A 16,689-nucleotide genomic window follows, 5' to 3' on the forward strand; every position below is an offset into this window, starting at 1 on the left:
TGTACCCTGTTTATACCAGAATGTAATCATATATGAGCATCTGATATCACAATGTTGCCTGTTGAGTGTTTACTAATAAATTATCCATCTTAAGAGCTTTCAAAGTCCCTAGTCATCCCTTGGTATTATAAACAAAGTCATGCCAAGTTAAGAATGTTTTAGATAAATAGCTATACTGGCCTAAGTATAGTATGATAATTTTCTACATATGTTTAATTTTAAAAGGATAAGCCTTTCATTAAGCTACATTCTTGTTCCAGTTTAGTCTTTTATCACATATAATTTTAGAAAGATCTGCTAATCTGCAATATTTGTAAGTCTAAATTATAACAGGAAAATACATATTGTGGAAATATTTCAGCCACATAACAAGTGAAGGTCAGACTTGGGTACAGTAGCTGGTGCTTGTAATCCCAGCTAATTAAAAGGCGGAGGTCAGGAAAAATACAATTTGAGAACTTCCTGGACAAAAAGTTAGGATTAGTTCCTTTACTTTCCTTTTCTTTCATTCTCCTTCTCCTTGTTTTAAATTAAGTAAATATATTCTGAAGTATCCTCTCATACATATCATGAAACCAAGCTTGTGAAATTAAAATTGTTTAGATCTGTGTAGTCAGTATTAATTTGAAGAAAGCTAATGCAGCTAGGGAAATTGGTAGTTAATCAGAAGCATAAATATTTTTGTTTGCTAGGTTGTTGAACAAAACTAAACACTAATCTTTATTTAAAAACTTCATACATAGGCTGGGAGTTTGGCCTAGTGGTAGAGTGCTTGCCTAGCATGCTTGAAGACCCAGGTTCGATTCCTTGGTACCACATACATAGAAGAAAGCCAGAAGTGGTGCTGAAGCTCAAGTGGTAGAGCTCTAGCCTTGAGAAAGTCTAAGGACAGTGCTCAGAACCTGAGCTCAAGGCCAGGAATGGCAAAAAAAACCTTCATACATATTAAAATATATCTAGGATTTTTTTAATTTTTTTTTATTCTTTTATTTTTCTTTTTTTTTTGCCAGTTCTAGGCTTGAGCTCAGGGCCTGAGCTCTGTCCCTGGATTTTCTCAAGGCTAGGGCTCTACCACTTGAGCCTCAGCACCATTTCTGGCTTTTATCTATGCATGTGGTACCGAGGAATCGAACCCGGGTCTTCGTGCATGCTAGGCAAGCACTCTAACACTAGGCCAAACTCCCGGCCCCATACCTAGGATTTTTAACTATACTTTTAGGCCTTAAATAGAGGACTTGGCAGGTGATGTGAAAACAGTGACAAGCACACTCCTTTCATCTCTTCAGCTATTATTACTGCTAGTGAAACCTGTAGATTTAAATCTGAGCTTTTTGTTTATTTATTTATTTATTTATTTATTATTATCTTACATATATTTTTATTATTTATCTGAGCTTTTTAATTAACCACACTCAACTCATCTTATCATGGCATTCCGTGGTAGAATGTTTAGAATTTTCTAATAGCCTAACATTAGCTTGTAGTCTAAAATTTCATAAAAGAAGAAATGTAAAGAAAACAAACCAGTATGGTGAACTTATAATCATACCATTTGTGAGGCTGAGGTAAGATTGTCATAACTTTGAAGTGCTGTCAAATAGATAGAAGGGGGAGAGAGAGACAGAAAGAGAAGGAGAAGAGGAAGAAGGAGGAGGAGGAGGAGGAGGAGGAGGAGAAGGAGGAAAAAGAATAAAAGAGAAAGGAAAGAAAGAAAGAAAGAAAGAAAGAAAGAAAGAAAGAAAGAAAGAAAGAAAGAAAGGAAAAGGAAGAAAAATCAAAAGAAGAAAATAAGTAAGTTTTGGAGCAAAAGTCTTGACCAACAATAGCTCCGTGCCCAGGACATGAGTTCAAGCCCCAGGACCAACACACACACACACACACACACACACACACACAAAACCACACAAACTTAAAGTGATTCTCTTATTTTAATGAGACTCGAGTCTTTGTCCATGAGACATGGTTCTATTTTAAAACAGCCTCAGAATCTGTGTCGAGATGTGGGGTAACACTGAAGGTGTGACATATGACATGTGTGTAGAAGAGACTTGGGAGCTGCTGGAAGACAGGCCTGGGGAAACCCCATTCCAAGTCTGAGGTTGGCTAAGGCCACAGTAAGAAGGAAAAGTAAATAAAGCACCTGGCTCGATTTTAAAAAATTAATAAATAAATAAATAAATAAATAAATAAATAAATTAGGATGGAGGCTTGTTCACACAGTATAATGCCATTCTCAATTCAAAACCCCAATGCCATCAATAAAGGTGATGATGATATTAATAATAATAAACAGGGGCCAAAAATGATGGTACAGACTTGAAATCCCAGGACTCAGAGATGCATACTTACTTACACAGCCCTAAGCTTTCAGCATTCAGGTGTTGAGCTGCTGGTATGTGCATGGTTAAGCAGCCACATTCATATTTTTTTTCCAGTTCTGGAGCTTGGACTCAGGGTCTGGGCACAGTCCTTGGACACTTTTTGCTCAAGGCTACTGTTCTGCCACTTGAGCCACAGCACCACTTCGGGCTTTTTCAGTGTATGTGGTACCAGGGAATCAAACCCAGGGCTTCATGCATGCTAAGTGAGTATACCACTGGGCCGTGCTCCAGGCCCCACATTTGTTCTTGTAGTACTGAGCTTCACAGAGAAGCCCTCTGTATTCACTGTATATCTTTATATGTCTACGTAGGGCATACTTATAAGGTTATTGTACATTTCTTGAGAAGGTATGAATTTATGCTCTTTTATGCACCATTTTTAACCTTAGGAATCATTTATTTTTGTGAGACTTATTTGGTCGTTGGGGAGTGAGTTTTAAAGGGGGGACGTTTTCTACCACCAGTATGACATTTGGGAAGTGGGGCAGATTCGAAAAAGGTTGAAAATTCCTTTAATGGGATGGATAGAGCAGATCACTGGAGAGATAAACAGCATAACAGACTTTCAGATAAATCATCTCCATGAGCTCAGATTTCAGGAGGATTTTCTGATTGGTTTAATAGTAAATAGCCTTCTCACCCTCCTTCCCTGCTTCCTTCTCTCCCTCCCACCCTTCCTTCCTTCCTATCTTCCTTCCCTTTTCCTTCCTCTTTTTTTTCTTGAATCGAAACTTTCTTAATAAGGACCAAAATCACAACAAATCAGAGAAAGGCTGGATATGTTTGAGTGCATTATACTGAAGAGCTTTTGTATGGCAAAGGACATAGCTAGTAAACTAATCAGGAAGCCTACAGAGTGGGAGAAGATCTTCACCAACCACACAACAGAAAAAGGCCTCACATCTAAAATACATCAACAGCTCAAAAAATTGAATCACTCCAAAACTAATCTCCAAAGTAACAACCATCCCATTAAAAGATGGGCCAAAGACTTAAAGGGAGTCTTCTCTGAAGAAGAAACAAAAATGGTCTATAGACACACGAAGAAATGCTCAACATCTCTGGTCATAAAAGAAATGCAAATCAAAACAACTCTAAGATTCCACCTCACTCCAGCTAGAATGGCCAGGATCAGGAAAACAAATAACAACAGATGCTGGAGGGGATGTGGCCAGGAGGGATCACTACTACACTGTTGGTGGGAGTGCAAACTCATTCAACCACTATGGAAAGCAGTATGGCAGTGCCTCAAAAGGCTAAACATAGATCTCCCCTATGACCCAGCAATTCCACTACTTGGCATTTACCCAATCATCCAGAATCTAGGGCATCCAGTAGCACAACAATGTTCACTGCAGCATTATTTACCATAGCAAAGATATGGAACCAACCTAGATGTCCCTCAGTTGATGAGTGGATCAACAAGTTGTGGTATTTGTACACAATGGAATTCTATGCTGCTGTCAGAAAAAACGACATCGACCCATTTGTTAGGAAATGGAAAGACTTAGAAAAAATCATATTAAGTGAAGTAAGCCAGACTCAAAGGAACTTAGGCTCAATGGTTTCCCTCATTTGTCATAATCAGTAGAAACCTTGGGCTCTACTAGCAGAGATCTGCAATAGAGCAAAACCTTGATACACAAGGCTATATAGCATGAAGCTAATTGAAAGGACCTCCAGGATATTGAAACAAAAGCCATATAATGAATGATTGTTGTCCTTAATGTACTATGTTATCTGTCATCTCCTTTGCTGTCCCTTGGGTATCTCATATTGTTACAGTATCTCACTTTGTTATCTGATATATTGAATTGATTTGTATTTGGTTATTTGAAATTTGATAGGGAAGGGGGAAAAAGCAAGATGGGGGTGGGGGGTAGGGGGGAGGGTAATGGGTACCAAGACATGTGAAAGGGTATCAATGTATGTGAATTAATGTACCTTCTACCTGGCAAATATCATGTAACCCTTTTATTAATTACAATAAAAATATAAAAAAATGGGGCACCCTGGGAATTGAACCCATGGCTTCATGCATGCTTAGGCAAGCACTCTGCTACTATGCTATGCTCCCAGCCCCACAAATATTCTTTAAAAATAATGATAATTTTAATTACTTATTTTTTAGGTAATTTTGTCTCCCCCACTTCTCTCTCCCCCTTCATCTTCTTCATTTCCTCCTTTCCCTTTTGTCCTCCCCTCCCCTCACCATTTTGCAGAACTAGCCTGGACTGTGATTTCCCTACCTATGCTTCTCCTGCTGATAAGGATTACAACAATATAAACTTTACCAGATTTTCTATAAGGTCTTCAAAGAAGAGCTCACAACAATACTCCTCAAGCTCTTCAATAAAATTGAAAATGAAGGTTCTTTACCAAACTCATTCTATGAAGCCAGTATAACCCTCATCCCCAAACCAGACAGAAATTCATCAAAGAAAGAGAACTACAGACTTATTTCTTTGATGAACATCGATGCAAAACTTCTCAACAAAATACTGGCCAACTGTCTACAACAGCTCATCAAAAAAATTATACACTATGATCAAACTGGATTCATCACAGGGAGGCAAAGCTGGTTCAACATACACAAATCAATTAATATACTTCAACACATCAACAGGAGCAAGGACAAAAATCACATGATTGTCTCAATAGATGCAGAAAGGCATTTGACAAGATCCAACCCCTTTATGTTAAAAGCTCTGGAGAAACTAGGAATCCATGGAACATTCCTCAATATAATAAAGGCTGTGATTGACAAACCCACAGCTAGTATTATACTTAACGGTTAAAAGCTAAAGCCATTCCCTCTAAAATCAGGAACGAGACAAGGATGCCCACTCTCTCCACTCCTCTTTAACATAGTATTAGAATTCCTAGCCAGTGCAATAAGGCAAGAAGCAAGCATAAAGGGGATCCAAGTAGGGAAAGAGGAAGTAAAACTATCATGTTATCATGCAGATAACATGATCCTATATTTAAAGAATCCTATAGACTCTACTCCCAAGCTCTTTGAGCTGATTCAAAACTTTGGAAGGGTAGCAGGATATAAAATTAACCCTCAAAAATCAACTGCCTTCCTCTACGCCAACAGTGAGAGGAATGAGGCAACAATCAGGAAAGCAACTCCTTTTGCAATAGCCTCAAAGAATATAAAGTACCTAGGAATTATCTTAACTAAAAATGTAAAGGACCTTTTTGATGAAAAGTTTAAAACCTTGAAAAAGGAAATTAAAGCAGAACTGAGGAAATGGAAAAACCTCCCATGCTTCTGGATTGGAAGAATCAATATTGTGAAAATGACAATCTTGCCAAGGGCTATCTACAGATTCAACGCAATACCCATCAATATCCCAATGGCATTCTTTAAAGAAATAGAAGAGGCAATCCAAAATTTCATATGGAATAATAAAGGACCCCATAAACAAAAACACTTCTTATCAAAAAAAACAGCACAGGAGGAATTTCAATACCAAACTTTAGACTCTATTACAAAGCTATAATTATCAAAATAGCCTGGAACTGGCACAAGAACAGGCTTGAAGACCAGTGGAATAGAACTGAGACTCAGATATTAAATCACAGACCTATGGCCACCTAATCTTTGACAAGGGATCCAAAAAATAGAATGGAAGAAAGATAGCCTCTTCACAAGTGGTGCTGGCAGAACTGGTTAAGCACCTGCAGAAAACTAAAGTCGGATCCTTCTTTGTCACCCTGTACTAGAATTAACTCCAAATGGATCAAAGACCTGGAGGTAAAAGCTGACACACTGAAAACTTTACAAGAAGGAATAGGAGATACACTAGGCCTCCTTGGCACAGGTCAAAACTTGCTTAATAAGGACCAAGAATCACAACAAATCAGAAAAAGGCTGGATAAGTTTGAGTGCATTATACTGCAGAGCTTTTGTATGGTAAAGGACATAGCTAGTAAACTAATCAGGATGCCTACAGAGTGGGAGAAGATCTTCACCAACCATACAACAGACAAAGGCCTCATATCTAAAATATATCAACAGCTCAAAAACTTGAATCACTCCAAAACTAATCTCCAAAGAAACAACCATCCTAACAAAAGATGGGCCAAAGACTTAAAGAGAGTCTTCTCTGAAGAAGAAATAAGAATGGCCTATAGACACATGAAGAAATGCTCAACATCTCTGGTCATAAAAGAAATGCAAATCAAAACAACTCTAAGATTCCACCTCACTCCAGTTAGAATGGCCAGGATCAAGAAAACGAATAACAACAGATGCTGGAGGGGATGTGGCCAGGAGGGATCACTACTACACTGTTGGTGGGAGTGCAAACTCATTCAACCACTGTGGAAAGCAGTATGGCAGTTCCTCAAAAGACTAAACATAGAGCTCCCCTATGACCCAGCAATTCCACTACTTGGCATTTACCCAATCATCCAGAAACAAGGAAAATCTAAATCCACCAGCACAACAATGTTCATTGCAGCACTATTTACCATAGCAAAGATATGGAACCAACCTAGATGTCCCTCAGTTGATGAGTGGATCAACAAGATGTGGTATTTGTACACAATGGAATTCTATGCTGCTGTCAGAAAGAATGATATCACCCCGTTTGTTAGGAAATGGAAAGACTTAGAAACGATCATATTAAATGAAGTAAGCCAGACTCAAAGAACTTAGGCTCAATGGTTTCCCTCATTTGTCATAATCAATAGAAACCTTGGGCTCTCCTAGCAGAGATTTGCAATAGAGCAAAACCTTGATACAAAAGGCCATATAGTATGATGCTAACTGAAAGGATCTCTAGGATATAGAAACATAAGCCATATAATTAATGATTGGTGTTCTTAAGGTACTATGTTATCTCTTATCTCCTTTGCTGTCCCTTGGTTATCTCATATTGTTACAGTATCTCACTTTGTTACCTGATATATTGGATATATTTGTATTTGGTTATTTGAAATTGGATAGGGAATGGGGGGAAAACAAGATGAGGAGTGGGGGGGGAGGGGAATGGGTACCAAGACATGTGAAAGTGTCTCAGTGTATGGGAATTAATGCACCACCTAGCTGCAAATATCATGTAACCCTTCTATTAATTACAATAAAAATATATGAAAAAAACCCCAAAACATTATCAGCTTATTTGATGAGGTGGGAAATTTCTACCATTTTAGCCCAGGATAGATACTCTTCAACCATCATTCTTTCAAAGTTTGCTTTTGAGGTAGCAAGGCTGATTTATGACTTTTTTAGGTAAATAATAAAAAACAAAATTTTTTCTTCCATGTGTTAATATCTTCATTGTGTATTTTAAAATTGCAACAACTCACAAGAAATATTTTCTTAAATCCCAGACTTTTCCTGACACACTATTTTTTTTCTTTTTGCCAGTCCTGGGTTTGAGCTCAGGGCCTGAGCACTGTCCTTGGACTTTCTCAAGACTACAGCTCTACCACTTGATCCTTAGCACCATTTCCAGGTTTTTTTTTTCTATGTATGTGGTACCGAGGAATCGAACCTGGGTCTTTGTGCATGCTAGGCAAGCACTGTACCACTAGGCCAAACTCAGGGCCCTCCTGACACACTATTACCTAATAGTTTTATTCTGGCTTTAGTTAAACTTTGGATCCTAAACCATTTCAGGACTTAATTTCAGCCTAACTTTTCACTCAACAGAAGACTAGTTAGTGAGTCTTTTTCAGAAGTAATTGTTTTAGCCATACATGTTGCCTCATACTCTTATCTCCACTTAACTAAAATTGAACTCATGGCTCAATTGGTAGAGAGCTAATAAAAGCTGAGAGTGTAAGGTCCTGAATTCAAGCCCTGGAACCAAGAGAAAGAGGGGAAAAATTAACTTTCCAGGCAGAGATTACAGCTTTAGAGCACCCACATAAAACAATTAGTTGTAGTCCATCACACTTACCATGAGTATGGAGATAGTGAAGTTTCTTTTAGACTCTGGAACTTATTTTACATGTATGATAAAAGCTGAGATGGTCCTCACTTCTTCCAGCCAGAAAGATACCATTTTCATTTTTCTTTTTAAAGTATTCCCTTTGCAAAAGGCATGATTTTTAAAATATTGTAATGATTTTATTTCTCAAAATCGTTTAACTTATAAGGGTACATTTCATTTTGCTCTCAGATTTTTACAAAGCTTATGTCTTAAGGGCAATAATGTTTATTCAGTTATATTTTCACAACAATTCTCATTGAAAATTTTGTAATTGAAAGGTTTCCAGGAGTCCCCAGATATGAAGATCTGCTTCTTGTTAAAAATCAGGAGAATGACAAAAGGGTTGACATGAATTAAGATTCACTGTACTCATAAACTGAGATGATGAATGGAAATCCCAACTACTTAAAGATAATACTAATATTGACAAGTTCACAGTAGTTTTCTGAAGATAAGACATTTTTGGAAGGAAGGCTGTCAGTAGTCATTAAGAGAAAAAGCCTAAGTATGGAGGAAGGAATCTCATCTGGTGGTAAATCATGAGATGTCACTTAGAAGTCCCTGTATATGCTATGTATCTCGGTATTTTACCTATTATTTCTATGTATTTTTTCTGACATGGTGCATATAAATGTAAGGACCACTAATAAGCATAAGAGCAAACGACCACACATATCAGAACCACAGAATACAAGGAGATGAGAAATATACTAATACTTGGATAATGTGGACACTTGTTGCTTATCTAGTCACTCAGAAAATACCAGTTATGCATTTCACTGAGTGTGAAGACTTTCAGAGTCCTGACTGTTTCACTGCTTAGATTATACAGTTGACTTAAAAAAATACTCATTATGTAAGATCACAAAATTTCATTTTTAGACATTTAGAGAAAACCAATAAAAGTGTCAATATTATTTTTTTACTGAGGCACGAGATTGAAAATTATTTACTTAGGAAAATGCTTTTAAACAGCCAATGTTTAATGTGAGTCACATTTCTACTTCCAGTAAGAACTTTTCTTGCTCTGGTAATGTAAACACTGCCAACAGGATTGGCAACGGAACCTTACATGGAAACCTTTGAGGTTTTTTTACAAGCTGAGTACCTCACACATGAGCCATGGGTATCTACATTTCGAATATACATATTGCATGACATCTTTTATAAGAAAAGGAGGAATGAGCGATTTTTTAAAAAAATTAGAGGCCATCTATTTAAAAGTCCATTCATTGCTCAATCTGGTGAGATTTTTCTTTCCTGACACAAACGCTATATACAAAGTACTGGCGGGTTGCTCTTTCATGGTCAAACAGTGGAATATATGAATATCCTAAGTTTTCCACATCTTGATAACACACAAAAAACCCCACATAAACCTCAAAAAAGAGAAGACAATGGAAGACAGAGGGTTCATCAGATCATGCTAACTTTTTGTAGGCAAAACAAGAAATCTTTATTAAATTATCAGTTTCAAGACTCACTTATTACACTACAGTTTAGCTAGTGCTATTTATTGAGAATGGTTCCTCGCTTGCAACTTTGAAATAACCTACCCTACATATTAGTGTTGCTTTATACAGTGCTTTGTCTGCATGATTTGATCCACACATTTCAAAGAAAATTTTGACACTATGTATATGTGAAATTAAACATCGTCAACAAAAGTTACATATTATTCACCATAGAATATATTTGTAAAATTGTAAGATCAATCCCTCTTCATTTGCATAAAGCTGCCTTAGAAAAAATCTTTTCATACATAGAGAGTAAGTATATATCAAAGTCAATGACATGTTGCTATATATTGATATACGTTTTCTGGAGCCATTAACATAAAGTATTAAAGCTTTGCTTTTAGGGTATATTGCTTCCTCTAATACAAAACTACAGTAGCTAACATGGAATTTCCTTCCCACCCTTACACATTTAAATCCATTCAACACCCAAATCATTTAATTTATATATCTCTGTTGCACATTAGCCAGTAATTCTCCAGCATAACCTAAATCTGGAGGATATTGTCAAACTTCTCAACTTTAAGAGTTTCCATGGATTTTTCTAGTTATCCTACAAGGAATTGCATTATTTCAATCTATCTAAAATAGAAAGTAAAACAGTCATATATTTAATCATGGAGGGAAAAAATGGCCTGGTATTTAATAAAGATGATAGTCAACTCAAATCCAGCGTTACATTTCAGCAGCAGCATCTTTTGCAACCATCTCTTGGGGATTCTTTCTGGGAACAGACTAACTTGGTTGCATTGGATCATTTCTTTTGCCTTTAAGGCCAGTGGTCCAATAAACTTGGGATAAAATAAAACTCTGTAAGAATATGTGGTTTGGTTATCTCTTTTAAACATAATGCCTAGGCAAGGGGGTAAGCCACAAAGATTCTTCTTAACCACACCTAAAAATTGATTTAAATAATAACTGAGGATAAATTTCAATGTCATTTATAAAACAATTATTTTCACAGAAGTGAAGGAAGTATACTTTTTCACGATGATGCCTACCATGGTAGAAATACATATTGTTAATAAAATGTTAGCAAGAGATTTAAAAATGACAATTACAGCACCACATCAGAGAATTATGATAACAGCAAAATGATTTAATATTACTTTCCATGTAGAGGAAACTTTTAAATCTTTTCTTAGGAATACATGGGAGAAGAGTGTTTTCCTAACCCTAATTCCTACTAAGACATTTCCTGATGTGGATCAAAGAGACATTAGTAATGACAGATTTAAAAAAAAGACATTCATGCATTTAAGCAACCATTATTCTCTGACTGTAATATAAGGCAGAACATTAATCATTTGCACAATTACGACGTTAGCCACTTAAACTTTTTATTTTAGTGCTTCTCATGACAAAGACATGATAGGGCTTGTAAATTTAGGAATAGAGATGTGTTTGCAATATATTAACTTAGACAGATTAGGCTTCTTTTTTTACAACATGGAATTTACAACAGAAAAATAAATGCATCATTTTGGAGAAATGATGAATAAGAAGTCAACAGAGAGGATCTTATAGAGTTGATCACAAATGACGGTGATTGAGGAGTTGCAGCCCAATCTCCTTTGCTTGCTTATGTGTCATCTTCAGTTTTAATGATGTGGAAAAGAGTGACATTGAAGAGGACTTGATGGCCATTGTTCCATGCATATAGAGCTCTATCTCTGGCATTGTAGTCAAGCATGGATATGTGAAAGTATTGGTTGTGGAAAGGGATGTCTGTGTACTCATACGTGGAGGTTTTGGTGGAGTAAGAGTAATACACCTTGGCTCCGGTCAGGTGGGAGTTGGTGACATAGAGTGTGCCACAGATCATGAAGGATTCCCCTGCACTTCTCTTGGGGTAGCCGGTGCTCCAGCTCTTCATCACCTCCAGGGTATCTTGGTTAAGTTGACTGATGACAATATTGCCTGCATTCTGGTTGGTTGCATACACTGCCCATAGCCCAATTTCATCAGCCATGAGGTCGATGTCTGAGAAGCCGCCCCACGTGTAGGGGTAAACGTTGTGAAAACCAGCATACTCCAGGCTCCGCTGGGCAAGCACCCTCCCCAAGTCAAAGCTGTATTTGATGATGATATTACTCTGGTACTTGTTAAAATAGAGCGAGCCATTGTAGACCACGTGGTTAGTTCCTGCCCACTTGAAAGGGAGATTGTAAGTCCTGGATTCCGCCCCGCTGACAAAGTCTGCCATTGACTTGTACTCACGAACAATTTTATTGTTAGTGTAACTGTCCATGTACCAGACCTGAGGAGAAGGAGGAAAAGCAAAGGGTGGGATTATATCTTGTACTTTTCTGAGAATTCAAAAAGTAAAGATAGAGACAACTGGGCACAAACAGCAAGCTTTCAAAGCCAAATTATTTGGTTAGTTATCTGCTGTAGTGATGTGAAGTTATTGTGGGATTTTGTTTAAAAAATGAAAGGATATTAACATGGTCTATGTGGAGAATAAATAACTGTATTGCCTTGAATTTCACCTCTTATTTATCTTGTGGGGTTTTTTGTAATTCTTTTTTTATTAGATTGTTGTATGCTGAGTAAAACGAACATGTACCAAACTAAAACACAACATCTGACATGTGGTGCAATAGGAAATCAGTGATATCTGAAAAGACTTATTATTATTGATAATAATAATAGTGATGGTGCTAGGCCTTGAACTTAGGGCTTGAACACTGTCTTCAAGCTTTTGTGCTCAAGGTAAGTGCAGTACCACTCCAGTCATAGATTCACCTCCAGCTTTTTGGGTGCTTAACTTGATATGAGTCTTAGACTTTCAGTCTGGGCTAGCTTTGAACTGTGATACTTAGACCACAGCTTCCTTAGTCACTAGGATTATTGACATGGGCCACAGGGTTCCATTCCTTAGTACCACATACACAGAAAAGCTGAAAATGGTGCTCAAGTGGCAGAAATCTAGTTTGAGAAAGTTTGAGTGCTCAGGCCCTGAGTTCATTCCTCAGAACTGGCATAGGCCAATTCTACTTGTTCTACTTTAGACATATCACAAAGCCTTCAAGCAACATTTATTCTTTGAATCAGCTACAGATACAATCTTTTAATAAAAACAATTTTATTAGCTTAGTAGCAAATCTCATTTGGATGAAATCAGGAATTAATGCTAAGTTCTGTAATGAAGACTTGTTGAATTTCTAATGAATTGATTTGAACTCTGGTGACACTGACAACATTTGAAAACATTCTCTCAAAATTCCAGTGTTGTTTCTTTTAGGGCAACCTCTAGATCCCTGGGATGTATTAGTTTAGTCAATTAGTTCCTGACACTTTTATTATTTTGTATGATGTGTCCATGCTGAAGTCCATGGTTCATTAAAAATATATAGTAAAGGCTGGGAGTTTGGCCTAGTGGTAGAGTGCTTGCCTGGCATGCATGAAGACCCGGGTTCGATTCCTCAGTCCCATATACATAGAAAAAAAAGCTGGTAGTGGTGTTGAGGCTCAAGTGGTAGAGCTCTAGCCTTGAGAAAGTCCAAGGCCTGTGTTCAGGCCCTGAGCTCAAGCCCAGGACAGGCCAAAAAAAAAAAAAATATATATATATATATATATATATAGTAAATTGTATATACTTTTAGCTGGCACTTTTCAGGCAAATAACAGATTCAAAGTTAATAAAAAGTAAATATACTATGTAACATTTTACTAAAATTGGTTGTCATATGCCTTTTGAAATGCTCATCTTATCAAATGGGAGATATTTACAAATTATGTCACATTTTTCAAGTTGGAACTAATATTTTGAAAGAAAATGAATAGGCCAGAAGGGGGAAAAAGGTGTAAATAAAACATAGTTCTGAGGACAAGTATGTGTGGAAACAACATACTCTGTTATTTTTTTCAGATGCTAAAGGATCTGTCATCCAAGCACCAAATCGAGTTCCAGATGTCTTGACTGTAATGGGACCTGTGATTTTCATCAGTTTGCCACATGCTGAAAGAAGAAGAAGAGAAATATGTTAGGTGAATACAGCCAGCGATTCCAACACATATTCTCCTATCCAGAGTAAACTGCTGTATTGTAAAACAGATCAAATCCCTGGATTTATGTTGCATACTCTGTATGGATGAGCTTTCATATTCATGCAGTTCAGCATTATTGACTCCATCACTTGCTTTTTCAATGTGTTTGTAATTTTTACCAGGGAAATAACTGGTACAATCTGGAAAGAAGTGAATGGGGAAAATCACATCATTATACCAATTTAACAGCTACTTCATCCAAAATAAAGAAATTAAAATATTAAATAATTGTCCAGGGGCTTCCTATTTTCTTCCCTTCACCTTGTGACCATAGGTGATTTACATATGCAAGCTTTCAAAATTTCAATTTGCATCAGAAATACAAAAACATAGAATGAGAAGATCCTTTGAGAAATAACCTGTATGTGTGTATTGTTTGTGTGTGTGTGTGTGTATGTGTTTGAGAGAGAGAGAGAGAGAGAGAGAGAGAGAGAGAGAGAGAGAGAGAGAGAGAGATCATTATACAATAAAAACAAGCCTCCTTGGAAAGGTACATAACGCTTGACAATGCAGTCATTACTATATAATGATAAAACTCTTGAAATCTCAACACATTGTCATTTGACATCATATTACTTTATATATCATATAATTTTATCATATTTACATTATATGACTCCAAAGTTTTATAATGTAAAATACATTGAACTGCAACACATACCATAAAATGGATTTTAAAAATACATTTTTTATCACCTTTTTGTGAATAATACATGAAGAATGGAAGAAAAATGATAAATGTCAAACCCCAAACCCAAGAGAAATCTATTTTGTTTGAAATTTTTAGGCAGTGAAGTTTAAAAGTGATTTGACTATTCATGTTGTAAATAATAATTTGACTGTTTATAAATGAGGAACTTTGCTCTAGGAAAAGGAATACCCATTCTAACTTATTTATTCTATTTTTTCAGTTCTCTCTTTCTTTCTTTTTCTTTTTTTCTTTCTTTTTTTGTTGGTTGTGGGGCTTGAACTCTGGCAACCATCCTACCTCTTGAGACACAGCCCCATTTCATGGGTGGTGAACTGGAGATAAGAGTCATATGGACTTCAGTTCCCAGGGTGGCTTTGAACTGTGATCTTCAGATCTCAGCCTCCCGAGTATTTAGGATTACAGCCGTGAGCTACTGTGCCTGGCCCTCCCTTCCTTTATTCCCTCCCTCCCTCCCTCCCTTCCTTCCTTCTTTTCTTCCTTCCTTCCTTTACCTTTACTTTTTTAGAGTCCAACATCTCCCATATTTTTTCTATCCTCCCCTGCCTTTTTTTAGACTGGTAAATGTCTGTTTAATTCTTATTGGCTTCAATGTATTTGGATGACAAAGAGCAAACACGTAATAAAAAGACAAAATAAGTATGGCTTCGGGCTCACTTTGGTTACTATTTATAGATATTTCTCCTAAGAATATTTATAATCAGCAAGGTAGTAAATGATATGGTTAGTAGGGTGATACATGCTTTCTAAAGAAATTGTTTGAGGACCAGCCATATACAGGTGCTCAACCCTGTTCCCTTCTGTTTGGGAGGTGGAGACCGAGAGGAGGTAGACAATGACTGAGGATCATAATTAGTCTCAATAAATAGATGGACACGATAGAGTGGTACATACTTGCAGCCCAGCTATGTAGGAAGCATACATAGTAGGCATATCTCCTCCTAGTCATGTTTAAAAAGAAAGTAAGTCCCTTTGTGTCCTGTAATGACCAGTATGCTGTGGGTCTTGAGAGCACTTGCCCCAGAACAGACAGATGATGCCAAGAAGGGATGTCATAATACAATTTCATAGAAATGTAAATTAATGTAGCCTTTATGGAAACCAGTGTGGAAGTTCCTCAAGAAATTCAGAGTATTGCCGCCATTTCATTCATCCACCTACTACTGGTGACAGATCCAGAGGAAATGAGATCCAAATGATGAAGAAACATTTACACTCCTATGTTCACTTCAGTGTTGTTCTTGAAAAGCAAGAAACAGAACCATTCAAAGTTTCCATCAACAGAAATATATATATATATATATACATATATTGGACTCAGGGCCTGAGCACTGTCCTTTGGTTCTTTTTCTCAAGGTTAGAGCTCTACCACTTGAGCATCGGCAACATTTCTGGCTTTTTTCTATGTATATGGTACCGAGGAATCAAACCCAGGTCTTTGTGCATGCTAGGCAAGCACTCTACCACTAGGCCAAACTCCTGATCCATCAACAGAAATATTTATAGAGAAAATATAGCAATATAATGAAAAGCTATATAGCTTTAAAAAAGTACTGAATCGGCCAGGAGTTTGGCCTAGTGGTAGAGTGCTTGCCTAGCATGCACAAAGACCCGGGTTCAATTCTTCGGTACCACATATGTAGCAAAAAGCCAGAGTGGTGCTGTGGCTCAAGTGGTGGAGCCCTAGCCTTGAGAAAAAAAAAATCCAGGGACAGTGCTCAAGTGCTGAGCCCAGGCCCAGGACTGGCAAAAAAAAAAAGTACTGAATCATGATATTTAGTAAAATATGGATAGAACTAAAGATCCTTGTGCTGAATGAAATAAGCCAGACACAGAAAGGTTATTTCACTTAGATGGAATCTAAACTTGATGTTTGTAGAGAATTGATCAGCAATTAACTAGTTGAATATAAAAAGTTGGTGATGAGAATTTGGGGCAAAAAGAGAAATAAGAATAATAGGAAATGGGACAGATGGTAGTAACCTAGAGTTAGCAAAAACAAGATGTTTTGTTGTGTTTTTAACCATTATTAACCAGTAAAATGACTATAGATAACCAATATTTATACTTTAAAAGAC

At 37.0% G+C, this 16,689-nt stretch overlaps 1 protein-coding gene across 1 annotated transcript in view; it reads right to left on the bottom strand.

Annotated features, from left to right (window-relative positions):
• Positions 1–9,294: 9,294 nt before the first annotated feature.
• The window catches only part of Olfm3 (olfactomedin 3), a 216,612-nt gene continuing 209,217 nt past the window's right edge, over positions 9,295–16,689 (bottom strand). Inside the window, exons 5-6 of the mRNA XM_090334282.1 lie at positions 13,707–13,813; positions 9,295–12,109 (exon numbers count right to left, since the gene is read on the bottom strand). Coding sequence (XP_090190408.1) covers positions 11,432–12,109; positions 13,707–13,813 — 785 coding nt within the window. The 3' untranslated portion in view covers positions 9,295–11,431. The remainder of the gene's footprint in view (positions 12,110–13,706; positions 13,814–16,689) is intronic.

This window comes from Megascapheus bottae, chromosome 6 (assembly GCF_031878675.1).
Source record: "Megascapheus bottae isolate mThoBot1 chromosome 6, mThoBot2.hap1, whole genome shotgun sequence".
In the NCBI taxonomy this organism is placed as follows: Eukaryota; Metazoa; Chordata; class Mammalia; order Rodentia; family Geomyidae; genus Megascapheus; species Megascapheus bottae.